The sequence below is a fragment of the Melanotaenia boesemani genome, chromosome 12 (genome assembly GCF_017639745.1).
Source record: "Melanotaenia boesemani isolate fMelBoe1 chromosome 12, fMelBoe1.pri, whole genome shotgun sequence".
In the NCBI taxonomy this organism is placed as follows: domain Eukaryota; kingdom Metazoa; phylum Chordata; class Actinopteri; order Atheriniformes; family Melanotaeniidae; genus Melanotaenia; species Melanotaenia boesemani.
This window is the reverse complement of record NC_055693.1, coordinates 14,435,612-14,451,787: the sequence shown is the minus strand read 5'-3', so window position 1 is coordinate 14,451,787 and position 16,176 is coordinate 14,435,612. Positions and strand designations below refer to the sequence as shown.

Genomic DNA, 16,176 nt, shown 5'->3' with positions numbered 1-16,176 from the left:
TCCCACACTGTCGTAAAAACATTCTGAAAGACATGACTTATCAGGTACTGCAGCATGCCAATGTATTCATGTGGATTTTGTCACATGTCAGGGTAAGTCTAAGTGACTATTTAATTAAGTTTGTTTAATGAAACCTCACTTGAGCCAAATAATAAACAGTTTAAAGTTTGTCACTTTGCTGCCTAAATAACATCATAGACCGATTATTGCAGAAGTTTAAACCCCCAGACCTTTGAAGGTGATTGGAACTCTTAAGTTGGGTCTCAATTTAGCTGTGTTAGCAAACACCTATAGGATTAAGTTACTTAGAGGTTAAACCTTTGAAAACCTCTGAGCAAGGCTAAGCACCAATCTTAACCATATGCATGTCTTTATATAGGCATGGGAATTCCAGCCATGCTTCGTTTTAATCAGCTGTGTGAAACCCACCCCAAGCTGCATGCACAGCTTGCTTCAGCACATCTCTATCTCCAAACCCCAAATTTTGAAAAGTTAAAAAACTAAACCTCTGAATCCGACAGATAGATTTGCATTTGAAGTTTTAAGTTAAAATAAATTACATTACACTCTGGTTACAAAGTAAAATGCAGATCTGTTAACTTGTGTGACCTTACAGGAAAACTAGTTTTTGGTTTGGTATTTACTCCATGCACTGCAAACCCTCTTATCTTTGTGTAAAAAGTATATTAAATTAATTTTTATTATTAACTCAATGTGATTGGGTAACTGTCTTTTTTAATGAATTGTTTGCTACAACTGCTTTGAGAACTTAAAATAAGGTTAAGTTAATTAAGCATCCAATAGATGTTTTACATAGCTCATTAGATTAAGTTATTTAGAAACATTGTTCCCAGAAAGCATTGCAGTGGAGTAAAACTAGGATGAAAATAGAAAAGGTCATTGTAGTAGCCAATCTGCAGTGTTTCAGGGCTTATTGTGACCACCAGCTGACATGTGATTTTAATTTTGACTTAACACTGAATCCGGTACAGCAAAAACAAGAAAAGAAAAAAAAAATCTGATTATATAAGAACAAGATGCTTTTCTTTTGAAAAAAGTTAAAGAGAAAAAACAAAAAGAAAAACCCCTTAAGCTGGCTTTGCTGAAAGTCAAGTCATTTGACTTTACTGAAAGTCAAACCTTGTAATTCTTAAGGTTTTAACAATGGATGCCAGATAAGTAGCTGAGCTGCTTTCAATTACTTCCCTTCATCTAACCTTTACTCAAACTGCTTGTGTCCTGGCTGGGATTTGACCATATGACCTTTCATCGCGATGCAGCCTTGCAGTCTAACTTCTACCTGAGTGACCTTTTTGGTCCCTGGTCATAGGTTAAAGCCTTATCAGACATGTTTATGAAGACAGCCAGGGACCAAGGGCTCTGTTTGCCTCTCTGGTGAAAAAAGAGGAAACAAGGGATAGGATTCCGGTAATAAATGAAAGACGAGAGCACACTTGAAAGGCGGGGTTATCTGGTCCTCTGCAGAACAAATCGATCTGTTTGTGTTTTTGTGGGGTGAAAGGGTTCATTGGCCACAGTCCTCACAGAAGTGCTGAGGTGGTGGCTGCATCACACTGTGGAAGCGTTGTTGCAGTGGCTGTTCTCAAATGATCATTCATGATATATTTTGGGTCGGCCTCTGATGTGTGTTGCCGGTAAGAGGCTGAAAAACAAGTGAGGGGCTGAGTCATCCAAATGGAGAAGTTGGTGTTGAAATGTGCAGATGCTGCCCTCTTGTGCCATTTATGAAGTACTGTGAACTCTAAAACAAACAATGCAAAACACAAAACAGAAACACCTTTGATAACTAAACAAAAATATTCCACAAATTATTTTATTTCAGGAATAACACTGTATGGAATGGGAAAAATATAAAAAAAATTATCTAGTGTGTTCTGTTATGTTTTCATTATCACTTCGGATCATTGTAATTATACAAAAGTTTCCTTTAAGCTGGTATATTTTCTCAAAATTGAATGTAGGTACTTACTGGGGCCCGTTTCAGAAAGGAGGTACAACTAAATCTGAGTCTGAAAAGAAACTTTGGGTTAATTTCCCATGAGATGAGCAACTCTGAGTTTTCGCTTCCAGAACAGCACATGTGAGTTGGTTCAATCAACTCTAATTATCTTTACCCAGAGCTGGGAATCACAATAAAAAGCCATGATCAATGGAGCCCCAATACCTGATCATCATGGCAACCGCTGACAAAATGATGGTTATTTTACCCGATTGGAGGGAGATGTTTTTATTAAGCAAACAGGCAATGCAAAGAGATATGTCGTAAAAAAAGGGAATGCTACTGCTGCTGCTGCTGAGAAAGAATCATCATGGAAGAAACCTGCTGCCTGGTCCACTGACTGAATATTTAACTTTATTAAAACTGTAGCATGTGGGTTAGTAAATTGGTGGGCAGAATAAATCTTAGGTTTAGGTAGGTTCAAGGAATTAACACACATGAGGCAACTGAAAATGAAGTATAAAGACATCTTTTAGAAAGATATTGCACTAAACCATGATTGGGGGAGGAAGAGGATGGTGAGGAGACACTGTCTGCTGAGATCCAGAGAGACCAACAGTAGATCTCTACCCATCACACACATTTATGGAATTATGATTTCCTCATGACTCGACACACCGTTATAAAGAAACATCCCATTTACAATTTTTTTTTTTTAAAGTATCGCAGCTCAAAGTACAAATCTTGCTGTGACGTCATCTCATGTCCATGGTGTGTCATGTTGGATAAGTACAGCTGGAGAATCTGAGTGACTGCAAAACTATACTGTTTGATGAGATCTTGATCAGGAAATGATAACACGTCTGCTCTGAACAACAAATAACAAGTTCTGAAAAAATCCTTGCATCAGTCATTGTGTATTAATTCAGCTTCTAAATCTCTGGAATCACATTGGTATGGATGACCCATGTCTGACAGCTGCTTCAGGTGGGAGGAGACAGGTAAAAACTCAGGGTTTCTTTATGGTAAACTTGCCAGCAAGTAGGTTTACTTCAGAGTCAGATACCATGGTAACAGACTTGGGGTAAGCTCGCTTTCTAGAATGGAAAACCCAGTTTTCCCCAACTCAGGGTTAACATACTCAGAGTTTCAACCTAACCCACTTTCTGGAACAGGCCCCTGCTAACTCACAAACAAAAACAGTTTGTAATCAGTGTAAAGCAATAAGAATTCTTATTCTGCATCTTGAGTTTTCTCCTAATTCCAATAATGATGAGATAAACAAAACAAACACTCTGTTTAAACTCTTTAAAGATTCTCAACCTGTAAAGATGATCAATGTATTTGACTTCACTCTTTATAGCAACTACATTCTTGCACTGATCACAGGGTTAAAAAAAAAAGTAATTCACAAATGGAAAAACTACAAGGAGATGTAAGCGTATGGTACAAACATGCGTTTCTTTGGGATCAAACAGGAGAAGAATTTTGTAAATTAATGGGGGCACAGGTGGTTAAATGGAAAGAAAAGATTACTTTGTCTATTCATTTGTTCCACAAGAAACAACAACAGGAGTGTGGAACAATATATATCATATTACAAGGCACGCAATTTCCAAGTTATCCAAACACATTAATTGTATCTACACACACACACACACACCCCTCACACACACACATTTACACACACTCCCGCCAATGCTATTTCAGTGCTGTTTTGTATGTTAATATGGCTGTCACACATTGAAACATTGCTTTTGGATACATGGAATTTCAGATAAACTCAAGTTCAACATATTCTCATAAATTTTATAAATAAAACTGGGCTTAATAACACACAAAGTAATACACCAATAACCTGAGGAGAGTATGCTGAACTATGTCAAAAAGGAATGTATTGTATTTACAACAGAGTGTTTGGCATATGTATATATATATATATGAGTGTGTGTCAACATTAAGTTGGTTTGGAAAATAATAAGGATCTGTAACCAGTGGTAAGTCCCATTCTTTTCATTAGTAGGTTTAAAAAAAGCTAATAATGTGTGAACATCTATAATAATGTGTAGTTATATGTTTGAATCATGTGGCACAGAGAAGAAAGAGAAAAAAATGAGAGCAAAAAGAAAAAGGCAGACAAGTATAATTCAATAGCACCTAACTTACACAAACCGCCCTTTCAAAATGAACACCAGCTTACCAGTTTTAGGGGCATTAACTCAGTGCAGCAGTAAACTGGGTGCCATTCTTTGGAAACATGTTGCAATTGTGTGTTTCTGCATGGAAAAGAAGGCCATTTGGTCTCTGTGTTTGGGTTTGCAAAGTCCAAATCTCTGGCTGCTTTGCGGCCCACGTCTCTTGTCCCTCTCCTTATTTCTCTCATGCCATGCAGGAAAATAGCACCATCCGTTTAAAAACAGGAAGTAAAGCCAAGTCTGGGATGTCAATGCATGTTTTGTTGCTGATGTGTCAGACCTCAGAATTAAGGTTTATGTCCTCTTCATGCACACCTGGCAGCGGCTTATGTGTGTTTGGAGATTGCCTGCTTTTAGTGTTGTCGGAACAGGTTTCCTGCAGGTATGTAGAATAAAAAAAATAAGCATCACAGCTCAATATTATGTGTCTTTCAAATATTATTGAAATGTAGCATTTTGCCCACATAAGCTCCTAAAACAGCAATGTCTCAGATCTTTGAGCTTAACTACACATTGCGAACATTAAATGAGACATAATTTGAAAAAGTGTTATGAAAAAGTGGTAGACCACACAAAAAAGAGGGTTGAAAAGGGATCACTCCATGCCATAAAGCCCGCAGCTCTAGAAACAGGTGCAAATTTATGTGGAAAAAGGAGCTATCCAAACAATTTAACAGATGTTTCATTAAGACATCAGGAAAACAAAATAATAATATAAAAAAAAAAACGTTTTTAAAAGCCTTAGGTTATTCTCTAACAATAAGTAAAATGACAGATTGTGAGTGGTTGATCTTACTTAAACATGTCGTTGTCCTCAATGGTGGCGAGCCAGAAGCTGTAGGAGTTGGCATAGTAGTTACAAGTTCCTCGACCGTGACACTCTATGAATGGAGCACTGCGGAACTCCTCCAGACAGGAGCCAGGAGAGGCCAAAGCCTGGCCTGAACCCTCAGCACCAGCACTGGTGTGCTGCACAAAGATGCATAATGCAATGCAGATTAATAAAGAAGCTAAGAGTTATTTTCCATCACAATCTACCTTCATAGGTGTCCTGAATTGTTTCAGCATTGCTAATGTGGGAAAATCTTCACAGAATCATAATAGAATTAAAAAAAAAAAAAAACATCCATGCCAACTTCTCTTACCATCACAAATGAGTAGCCAATCCACAGAGAGTCCCAGCCTTGGGGGCAAGATGGGATTATGATGGTCTGACTGTGAACTGCTATCACCATGGCTGGAGCTTCGCATACAGCACATCTATGCACATATGTGAAGCACAATACAATAAACACGTCTTACACACCAAAGAAATAAGTTTGTATCTAGAAAGGCTAACAAACCTGCTGATGAAGGGTTTAATGCTTTCCCCAGTGATCGGTGCCATGCTCATGGGCATGGGTTCTGGTGAGGTGAGCCAGTAGGAGTAATCATTACGAGAGGCAAAGTTGCACACGTTGTTGATGTTACAGAAGAGGAAGGGCATGGGGCTGAACTTTCGGAGACAGCTGCCAGCCGTACCTAAAACACACAACAGAACACGTTTTTATTCCCATGAAATTTCTCTTTTCTGTTTTCGTCCTCTATTTTTATCCTTTCTGCCATTTTGTCTCACCAAGGTCCTGTCCGTGAGACCTTTCATTGCCTTGTACATAGAGCAAGGAGTAGCCATCATATATAAGCCTGGTCCCTTCAGGACAATATGGAACATCCACTGCTTGACTGTGGCGTGTTACCAGGAAACCATGCTCCATTGATGACGGGCCTGGTGGACCCACTTGACCTGGAACTCCATCAGGACCAGGGGGGCCAGGAAGTCCTCTGGGCCCTAAAGACATCAATAATCAGCGTGTTAAGAAAGTGAAAACACATCAAAACCAACATCTTTTTTCCTTCAACTTTTCACCTTGTGGTCCTGGCAGACCGGGCTCTCCTTTGGCTCCTGGCTGACCATTATATCCATGGAGACCTTCTTCCCCTTTTGGTCCTGCAATTCCAGTCACACCTGAAACAAAACGACAATAATGATGAAAAAGTTATTGATATGAATAAATGTATAACACATGAGTGGGAGAAAAACAGTAAATACAAGAAATGAGGATTAAAAGGAAAAGAAAACTCACCTTGCTGTCCTTTGGTTCCAGGGAGCCCAGGAGGCCCCTGAGGTCCCGGGAAGCCTTGAGTTCCTGGAAACCCAATGTCTCCTTTGATGAAAATCTGGAGGCCAGGAGGACCAGGAGGGCCTTCATTTCCTATAGTTTTGTTGTAGAGGGAAAAAAAGGCATTATTATTATTATTAATAATAATAATAGTTTACATCTTTAACAAGTTATTTGGCTCTTTTTATCACCTTTTTCTCCTGGGAATCCTCTGTCACCCCCATCTCCTGGGAATCCTGCGTCACCAACATCACCCTTTGTACCTAGTGTTGATAAAAATGTGTTTTGTCTGATACCATATAAATAAAAATGCACACTCGTTCATGTATCCGCTCTGTTTTATTAATATGTTATAAAAAGCAAGCATATGCAGTGAAACTTATCTGTCCAATATACCCGACCCAGAAAGCCTCTTAGTAAGGGTTAAAAATATATATATATATATATATATACATATATATATATCTATATCTATATATAGATATAGATATATATATGCACTGAAAACATTTCAGCTGAGATTAACAGTTTCTCTGTAAAGAAAATCATCCACAAACTGACCATTTTAAAAATAGAGCAAATTCAGCATCAGACCAGAGAGATTGATGGAATATTGGGCATCATCTGCAGACTAACTGGGAAAAACACTGTCCAGGAAGAACATTAGGGCAAACCAGTTTACCATTGGACATACATGCACATCATTGTTGTCCAAATGGTGTGTCTATGTATGTCCACTGGCAAATTTCTTCTACTTTGCATCCAGTGTCTGCATTGCTGGTGTATGATTGTTCGGTGGTGATCGAAGACGCCGTTGGCACACATTGGCTACCACGTTTCTGTCAGTGTGTCTCAGGGCAGCTGTGCCTACACATGTAACTTACCTTTACCAAGTGTGCATATGATGTGAATGAATAATGGATCCAATGTAAGCACTTTAAATGCCATCAGCAGTAAAGCAAATTATGAATCTAATCCATTATTATTATTTTATGAAAATGTTCTGGCTGCATTAAATTGTGTGGTTACAGTAACAGTGGACATGTTTGGTGCAAATAGAAGAAGCATCTCATCCCAGCTGTGAAGTTTAGTGACAGAAATATTATCATCTGATATTGTTTTGTTGCCTCAAGAACTGGACCGTTTTCTGACATTTGTTTAACTATGATTAAGTCTGCATCATACCACGCTTAACAAAAGTATGAGGTCATCAAGCCAATAACTGAAAATGAATCATATACTTTTATAATTTAGGCACATAAACAAACACAAAAAAAAATCTATGAAAGAACTGCATGAAATGATCAAGTCAAAGTTTAGATTTCAATCTCACTGAAACATTGTAGAGGAATTTAAACAGGATGTACATAAAGAAAACCCTCAAATATATTGTAACTAAAGGAATTGGGCATTGTGTACTTCAAAAATGGGAGAAAAACTTTAGTAAGCTGATGTCAAAGCCTGGTGGACAGTTATGTAAAGTACCCACAAAAGCAGTTTCAACAAACAGTTGACAATGGGAGCTACTTATTCATTGGATGCTTTTTCTTCAGGAAATAATTAACAATACATTTCCTTTGGTGTTAGCAAGTTTTTATCTATGATATGATTTGCAATAAAATGCTTCAATATAGGGAATGGGAGGCGTATTTAATGCATCCCAAACAGCTTTCTGCACCACTGATATACAATAATAAAAACATTTTGATCTAGTGCAGCTTTTACAAACATGCAATTAAAAAAAAACAGTAATATAAATGGAATGGATAATACACAGAGACAGTTATACACAATTATATCACACTGCAGACTCACCTGGGAAGCCAGGAACACCCTGTAATCCTCTCTCTCCCTTCTGGCCATCGATACCAGGAAGTCCAGGTTGTCCCTGAAATCAACATATACAAAGACAAAAATATTCTTTTTTTTTCAGTATTAAAACAGCTCTTACGTATCAGGTTTTTCTTATCAAACTTAACAAAAGAAACACTCATGACATACAGGCAATCCAGAATTTCCAGAGTCCCCTTTGCGTCCCGTCTCTCCCTGGAAACCAGGAAGACCTTGAACACCTTTCTCACCCTTTGGGCCATCTATGCCAGGTAAACCAGAAGGTCCTGGTGTACCTGTGGGTCCTGATTTTATGTACAGAATATAATATGTATTCAGTGTTTTTGTCTCTGCCATTTGACAGCATCTATATGCTATATTATACTTTGGCAGGAAGTCCTCTTGCACATAATAAATTGAAGTTATGGCATCTCCTGTCATGTATTTTACACACCTGGTTCCCCAGGTTGACCTGTCTCTCCCCTGTCTCCTTTAGGACCCTCTAGAGAGATGCCTGGGCCACCTTGCTCTCCTGTCTCTCCTTGGTGTCCCTGTGGGCCTGGAAGTCCTTTGTCTCCTTTAATACCAGGGACACCTGGATGACCTGGGGTACCAGGGATGCCAGGACTACCTTTGTCACCTGGAGAGGGAAGACGAGGCCACATGAGAAGTCTCAGTAAGATGGGTGTAATTGCTGGTTTATACCATAAACTGGTTCTTACCTTTGATACCAAGTGCTCCAGGTGGCCCAGGCAAGCCTTGGCCGGGTAAACCTACACAAAGGGAAAATAATCTTTATTCTAACAATTATTTACTGGTTTAAAATGGTTTTGCTGTCTTTAAAAAGTGTTACTACAGGAGTGTAAAGTCATTTCACAGCAATCAAAATTGACTTACTTACATTTGTACATTTATTAAAATGTCCATGTTAAAATGGGTCTAAACTCTTTACTGGGACATTACTGTAATCATTATTGCTCATTACAAACTCTGATTAGCAAATTAATAGAACCTTTCATGAAATAATTAATTTAAATTGCTTTAAGATTTTACATTTTATCAGTAAGAATTTGGATGTAAAATAAATAATTAAAACATTTTCAGTTCTTTGTGTGTATGCATCAGTTTATTTATTCAAAATGGACAAATCTGCTCACCAGATATGTTATCTGGAGAGATGGGGAGGTTTTATGAACTCTGTGATGAATATAAAAATCATTGCAGCTAAAAACTTTACTGTTGCTTCAAATAAGGTATCAGAGGAATATATTGTTTGAATATTTCATTTATCAGTAGCAGACTGGATCTGGAAGAACAGCAGATGGCATGTTTACAGGAAGGGAATGAGGAGACTCCACTGTTAGCTTCTTCAACTTTGACAGCAAGATTTTGTAGCTTCTAAAAGTCTGTGGTGGAGAGCACGACCTGCTTATCAGAGCCGGTAGCCCTGTTTGTGTATTTGTTGCATCTTATATGTGATGATAAAAAACAACAACTTCTTAATGCACCTCGTTTCGTCCGGGGTAATTCATCAAGCCTAAGCAGAGGCAGATCCACTCTGCATCAGTGTGTGCCACACATTAAGCCACTGATGCAGTATCAGCTGACTGATGACAGCACTGATGGATAGATTGGTGAGTTTAATGATGAGTGTAAAATATGATGATGTGGGCTTGCTGTGGGCTGTTACTACAGTGATAAGCAAAGAGGCAACCACAAAAAAAAAAAAAAAAAACCCTCCAGGACACATCCACAAAAGGAAAAATGAAGAGACCTCTTTCAAGATTCCTTGTATCTCTGGGAATATCTGGGAAATTCTATCACATATGGGAACATGGTCTGTCATGTTTGCATGCCGACTCAAATTAGACAAAGCTGGTAAGTCACATCCTTTTAATCTTTGCCAAGTGGAACCCAACTTTTTTTTTTTTAAATTCATATCTACCTAACAAGTATTAAAAGTGCCAATATATATATACAGCTACAAAAACTCTGACTCATCATACTTTGCTAACCTCCCGCTACAGTGCTGCCCTCCAGTGTTCCACTGAGACATACCAAAAAAAATGTGCTTTTGGTGGTTAAAAGTTAAGGTCTTTCAAGGTCATTTTAATGTGGCCTTTGCTGGGCAGATGAATACATCAGGCTGTGATGCTTTGGTAAGTAACCTCATGCATCCTTCCTGCGTTCAGTCTCATTTTAACTCTTTTGATTCTAACCTGGGTTCCCTCTCTCTCCTGATGATCCAGGAATTCCATCTTCTCCAGGGTCACCCTTCTCTCCCCGAGCACCAGTAGGCCCCTGCAGGCCAGGTTCACCTAGGGAAGAACAAATGTCCTCAATATTATTTACTGTGCATTAAGCTGACAAATGCCTAATTACACTTTAGTCTCTGTTGCATGCTTAGGACTCTTGTATGAACCCTTTCGTTATATGAGGGAAAAATGAAAAAACTTCCTTTTGTATAAATGGGCATGGCTTTAACTTGCAGATTAAAGAAGCGTGTTACTTACCAGGACGGCCATCTGTGCCCGTCTCTCCTGCAGACCCAGGAAGTCCAGGACTGCCTCTGTCTCCTGGTCTACCTGCTTGACCTATACAACACACATGTACAGAGACAAATCAGAAGAAGAACACACCTGAAAAATTATTTGTATTATTATGATACCTTGTTTTATCCTGGTGAACCAAATAAGTGAAACAACACAAATTGAAATCGGACCTGGATACCCAGTGTTGCCTTGATCTCCCTTGGGCCCTTCCAGTCCAGGCTTGCCAGGCATTCCTTCTTGACCCGTTTCACCCTTTTCTCCACGTGACCCTGGGAATCCAGGCTGGCCGATCTGACCCTGCAAGGTTGAAGTAATTGGTACTAATGTTATCAAAGGTTTAAGACAGGTAGACAAATAAAAACAGTTATAAATAAGTAACTGTATTTAAAGTTGCTTTGTGGTTGCTGCTTTATTTGTTCTGCCTGCTAAAGAGGTTTTGTAAAAGGTATTGATGTTTTGAAAAGAAATTTATGACACTTGGTGGAAAATTGGATCATACGAAAAGGAAGACCTGACTGCATTCTAGAGCAGATTAGAATAACTTTCTTTAACATGACTAAATATAGCATTAGCTTTGGTGAAATGTGTCCTCTATAAGCTCACTGGTTTTATGCTTGTCTGTACAGTCTGACTGAACATGTACAAATGTACCATGTATACTGTATATACATTGTCAGTAGAAATGGTCAGTGCATTTGTTGGATGGTTGATGCTCATACTGCCTGTTTTTTATTGCTGCTGGGTTTGCACTGTGTACACTGTAGTTTCTTTTACTTTCTGAGATATCTCATTAGCTAATGGATTACCTTTTCTCCTGGATATCCTGGAACCCCAATACCTGGCTCACCAGGTAATCCCTTGTCGCCCTTTTCACCATCTGTGCCTCTGAATCCAGGATGTCCTGGTGTACCAGCATCTCCTTTTGTACCCTTTGGACCGACAGGACCTGCACAAACACACACACATAAAGAGAAACTGTCACATCTACAAGCATCAACTCTGCATTAAAGATGCTCCAAACAATTTTCACTTCTCATCTTCAGTTTCAAACATGCAGAAGAAGCAGGTGATGGACTGAAGAGTTTTTTAATAACTGTATTTTGCTTTATAGGCATGTTTTTAAATATCTTAATAATTATCTTCTCATTAGCATCCAATATAAATGAATACAGGCTGTGTAAAACTTATAAATGTATACCATGTAATCTTATGTATAATAATGTAGTTAATGTTTATTGTGTAATATATGTTTTTTAGTAAATAAGATGTGGATCCAAGATGAGTGTAGTTCCATATGTAAAAACAGCTATCCTTGCACATTCCTTCACATGCATTTTGTAGATTTTATGTGTGTGTGCACATGTACCTGGTATTCCCATCTCCCCCGCATTGCCTTTCTGTCCAGGTTGTCCAATAGTGCCAGGCTCTCCAGGTAAACCACGATCTCCTTTGTCACCTGATTATTATCAGTGGTGTTGGGATGAAGATCATCTCATTTTTAAAAATGATATGCATCAAACTACTGTATGTAATAGTAAAAAAATGAAGTTCAGGCTGTCGGATAATTTACCTGGTTGTCCAGGTAATCCATGTTCTCCATCTTTCCCAGGCATTCCAGGGTCACCTTGAAGTCCCTCGTAACCCCTCTCTCCAGTGTCACCAGGGGGGCCTGATGGGAAAAAGGAATCAAAATGAAACACACATTGGCATACAGCTTTCTGAGCAACTCTAGGTCAACAGACAGAGCCACCGCTGCATTTATTTGAGTAAACCTCCACATGAAGAAGGTACTCTTCATGCACCAAAGGCCATGATGTTTTTTATACCTGAATCTCCAGCGTCTCCCTTCTCCCCTTTCATGTGCTCCATTTCAGCATCAGTCATGTTTCCAGGAGGGCCCTGAAGACCTTGCTCTCCCCTTTCACCTTTAGGTCCAGGTTCTCCAATATTGCCTCTTGGTCCAGTAATACCAGGATCCCCTGAGAACAAAATGTTTTGATTGTTGCTGATAAAGCAAAAGAAACCCTGAGAAGCTTGCAATTGAAATCAGCAAGTTTTAACATTTGGTCTGTCTTACCCCTCAAGCCAGGAGATCCAGCTGTCCCTGGTGGTCCAGGAAATCCTGGTGTTCCTGGTGTTCCCATGACCCCCATTTCACCTTTAGGACCTACAACATACGCATCCACACACACACATTAACAAACACACATATACCCAAAAAGTGAGATTGGTGACTAAAGAGCAGATTGAAATCTAGAAAATTGAAAGAGATGAAGATTATTTCAAAACAGCTCATGTTATTACATGATGACAACCTGCTGTACATTTCCAACAGATTTTCAAACAGCAGTATAAAGCTCTGTGTGAAGGGCTGCTGGGGCCTGATTCTAAAATGTTAAAAACTCAACTAGATTTAAAGACCCACTCCAATGCTTATTTGGAAATATTTAAAATGTTTTCAGTGCTCTTTAAATTGTGATTATGAAGTTTTTGGCAAAAATCACAAAACCTGTGCCCTTTTTCAGGATTCTGCTTTACAGTGGACCAGTAGCTCATTAGCAATCTGCCTATGAATTGTGGGCGCAGTCAGTGCTGCTCAGTGCCCTCCCCCATTGGCTAGGTATGTTCTGGCTCTGCATGCTAGCACACTGACCGATCATTAGTGGTGCAAAAAAAGGGGTGCAACATAAGCGGTATGCTGACCCATGTCTTCCTTGAAGTGTTGACTGCAAACCAAGGTGTGGTTTTTAATTTGTGATGACTGCGAAACCTAATCCACTGCCCTTTCACAGCAAAGTTTTTAGGTAAATAATGAAAGCTAACGTGATTAGCAACCTGCCACTGCACATACTTGTCGATCCACCATCTCTTTGTCCTCAGAGTCAGAACGGGCGGAGAGGGCACGGCAGGAGCTTGTGGCCTCGCTCTGTGGGTTTATGACGTGTAAATGAGGGTTGTCTGAGCTTGCCTTTTTCAGTAATGATTCACAATGATTTAAATGCAAAAATACTCAGAAAACCCATTTTGATTAAAATTTTCTCAAGATATGTTCTCTAGCATCAGATAAATGTCACATGGGCATGTGAACAACATGAAAAACGTGATTTTCACTGGAGTGGGTCTTTAATTAGAAGATAGTGTGCTACCCTGTTAACTTACCTATAAGACTTTTCATGTGTTTCAAGAAGGGCTGTCAAATGATAAAATATTTTAATCTGATTAATCACAGCGTACAAATTAACTATGATTAATCATGATTAATCACCATTCATGACTATGCATGAAATTTGCCCGTTTTTACTGTATTGTATCAACAGAAAGAGCCAGTGTTTACAAATATTTACTGTTAACTGGCCTTCCTTTGGGTAAACGTCAGATGTCCAAGGGTCAGTAAGTGTAGCATGTAATGTATTTCTATATGTTGTTCTAAATCATCTCTACCATTTTCTAGATCATAATGCAGAAATTACGAAGCATAATCTCACCAACTGTCTCCGTGGTGATAAAATCTGTCATAAAATCACCACATGTGACAAGTGAAGATAAACAGTCAATATTGATGAAGAAACTCTGATATAACAGATGATCTGGATAAAAACCCCTTTTTCTTTTAATCATTAAAGTGTAAGTGTTTGTGCAGCTGTGATAAAATTCTTACAACAGCATCACCCAAAGTAAACACTTGTTGATAAAATAGATCATTGGCTGTTTGTTTTACACATTTTTGTTCACTTTTTTTTACATTAGATGATCACTTTAGTTGTAATAATGAGTTAAATTTTTCATAAAATCTAGGCGTAAAAAAAAGGCTTGTTCCCCCTTTTCCTGGCCAGTTCCCCTGCCTGGGACCCCATCAAAACTTTTCTACACTCGCCCCTGCATAGCTGAAGTATAAATCCTTTCTATCACCTGTCAGCTACTGTGTTAGAGAAGTCCTGTCAAAAACAATACTTTGGGGTAAATATTTACCGGTGTGAATCATGAACTGCTAGTTTTCTCCTTCTCAGCTGAACCATAAACAAACGCAAGAGAAAAAGCTGATCAGCCATTTTGATTCACTGAACAACAGGAGATGGAGAGGAGGAGCCAGACACAGAGAGGACCAGAGAGCCATTAGAGCAGCCACGCTTGTGCAAAACTCAGGAAAAGTAAAAAAAAAAAAAAAAAAAAAAGTGCAGGAAAAGTGCAGGTGTGGAACCTCTTAACACGTTATAATTGGCAGCCGTCATTTCAAGATATATCAGGAGCAAATCAGTTTCTTGAATTTGCTGACTATCACCAGCAGCCTCAGCGAAGCAATGTCAGATGGCCCATATATTGCATGTAGGGAACTTGAAGAGGCAATCCTGACTAGTTGTGGGGTGGAGCTTTATAGACAATATGGATGTGATGAGAGGACCTCATGAAGTGAGAGGCTAGCAAACTACAAAGAAATGTTAGGAGCAAGCTAGTTGAAGATTACTGCAAAAGTAATGAGAAGAAGTCACTTAAACATGACGTCTTTTGTTTATCGTCATATTATTTGTAGCAGATACTTCTTTACTTTAATAAAAACAGGAATAACAACTGAGGGAAAAACTTTACAAACACATTAAAAATTAACAGAGCAGAATGTATTTCCTGTTTGGTTGTCTCACCTTGTTGTCCAACTAGTCCATCCCTGCCTGGTTGGCCTGATGGCCCTGGCAGACCTTTAGAACCTTGTTTTCCGGGCAATCCAGGACTTCCCTTCTCTCCTTGAGGCCCCGGCATGTCGAGACCAGGAGGACCTGGGTAGCCCTTTTCTCCCTTTACACCCTCGCTGCCTGTGTAAAACACATGTACAGTTGGGTATATTTTCCACCACACTGTCTCAATCTGAAAAATAGTCCTTTTTTTTAGCTGCGTTTTTACTCACCATGTGGTCCAGTCTCTCCAGGTGGTCCTTGTGGTCCAGGAGATCCAGGAGAGCCTTTTCCAGGAGGACCTGATTGACCAACCTGTCCAGGAGGTCCTGGGGGCCCAATGTCACCTGTTAAAAAAACAAAACAAAGAAAGTCAAACCAAGTACAAAAAAATGAGCATTTTTCATTTTGTGGTGTGGACTAGATCTAGTGAAACTTCACATTAGAATTGTTGTAGGCTTTTTTTGGTACCTTTAATACCCTGATGCCCAGGTGGTCCCGTCTGTCCTTCTCGTCCAGGAATACCAGGAAATCCAGGGTTACCCTTCTCTCCTGGGAAACCAGTAATTCCTGGCTGGCCCTGTGAACCTTTTGGACCTGGGAGACCCCGTCCTGGTTCACCCTGCAAGATTGAGATATAAACTCTGAAATGCTTTGAAAATCTTAAGGTGATATTAATCTCCCAGATTAACATCTCAAAAAAGTAAGATTATATTGCTTGTTTTTTATTGCCACAACCAAGTTTTTGGGCTGATGGGCTGAATATGCTGCAAGCTCAGTATTGATTCCCCTACACAGTGTGTATCACATGTAGGT

The 16,176-nt window shown here is 39.2% G+C and overlaps 1 protein-coding gene across 2 annotated transcripts in view; it reads right to left on the bottom strand.

Moving 5' to 3' along the window:
* col4a1 (collagen, type IV, alpha 1) overlaps positions 1–16,176 on the bottom strand; it is a 64,032-nt gene that overhangs the window by 11,617 nt on the left and 36,239 nt on the right. The window contains exons 30-52 of one of the 2 annotated variants that reach the window (XR_006012225.1): positions 15,832–15,982; positions 15,594–15,707; positions 15,334–15,501; positions 12,774–12,863; positions 12,523–12,675; positions 12,267–12,365; positions 12,063–12,152; positions 11,503–11,642; positions 10,867–10,993; positions 10,658–10,738; positions 10,364–10,462; positions 8,867–8,917; positions 8,599–8,784; positions 8,316–8,449; positions 8,130–8,202; positions 6,506–6,577; positions 6,279–6,407; positions 6,062–6,160; positions 5,771–5,983; positions 5,499–5,676; positions 5,301–5,415; positions 4,952–5,124; positions 2,635–4,531 (exon numbers count right to left, since the gene is read on the bottom strand). Coding sequence is in view for 1 of the 2 variants with exons in the window: in XM_042001580.1 (XP_041857514.1) it covers positions 4,450–4,531; positions 4,952–5,124; positions 5,301–5,415; positions 5,499–5,676; positions 5,771–5,983; positions 6,062–6,160; positions 6,279–6,407; positions 6,506–6,577; positions 8,130–8,202; positions 8,316–8,449; positions 8,599–8,784; positions 8,867–8,917; positions 10,364–10,462; positions 10,658–10,738; positions 10,867–10,993; positions 11,503–11,642; positions 12,063–12,152; positions 12,267–12,365; positions 12,523–12,675; positions 12,774–12,863; positions 15,334–15,501; positions 15,594–15,707; positions 15,832–15,982 (2,817 nt within the window). In the remaining variant the exon portion in view is untranslated. Of the gene's footprint in view, positions 1–2,227; positions 4,532–4,951; positions 5,125–5,300; positions 5,416–5,498; positions 5,677–5,770; positions 5,984–6,061; positions 6,161–6,278; positions 6,408–6,505; positions 6,578–8,129; positions 8,203–8,315; positions 8,450–8,598; positions 8,785–8,866; positions 8,918–10,363; positions 10,463–10,657; positions 10,739–10,866; positions 10,994–11,502; positions 11,643–12,062; positions 12,153–12,266; positions 12,366–12,522; positions 12,676–12,773; positions 12,864–15,333; positions 15,502–15,593; positions 15,708–15,831; positions 15,983–16,176 lie in introns of those variants that run through there. The other variant, XM_042001580.1, reaches the window with a different exon arrangement.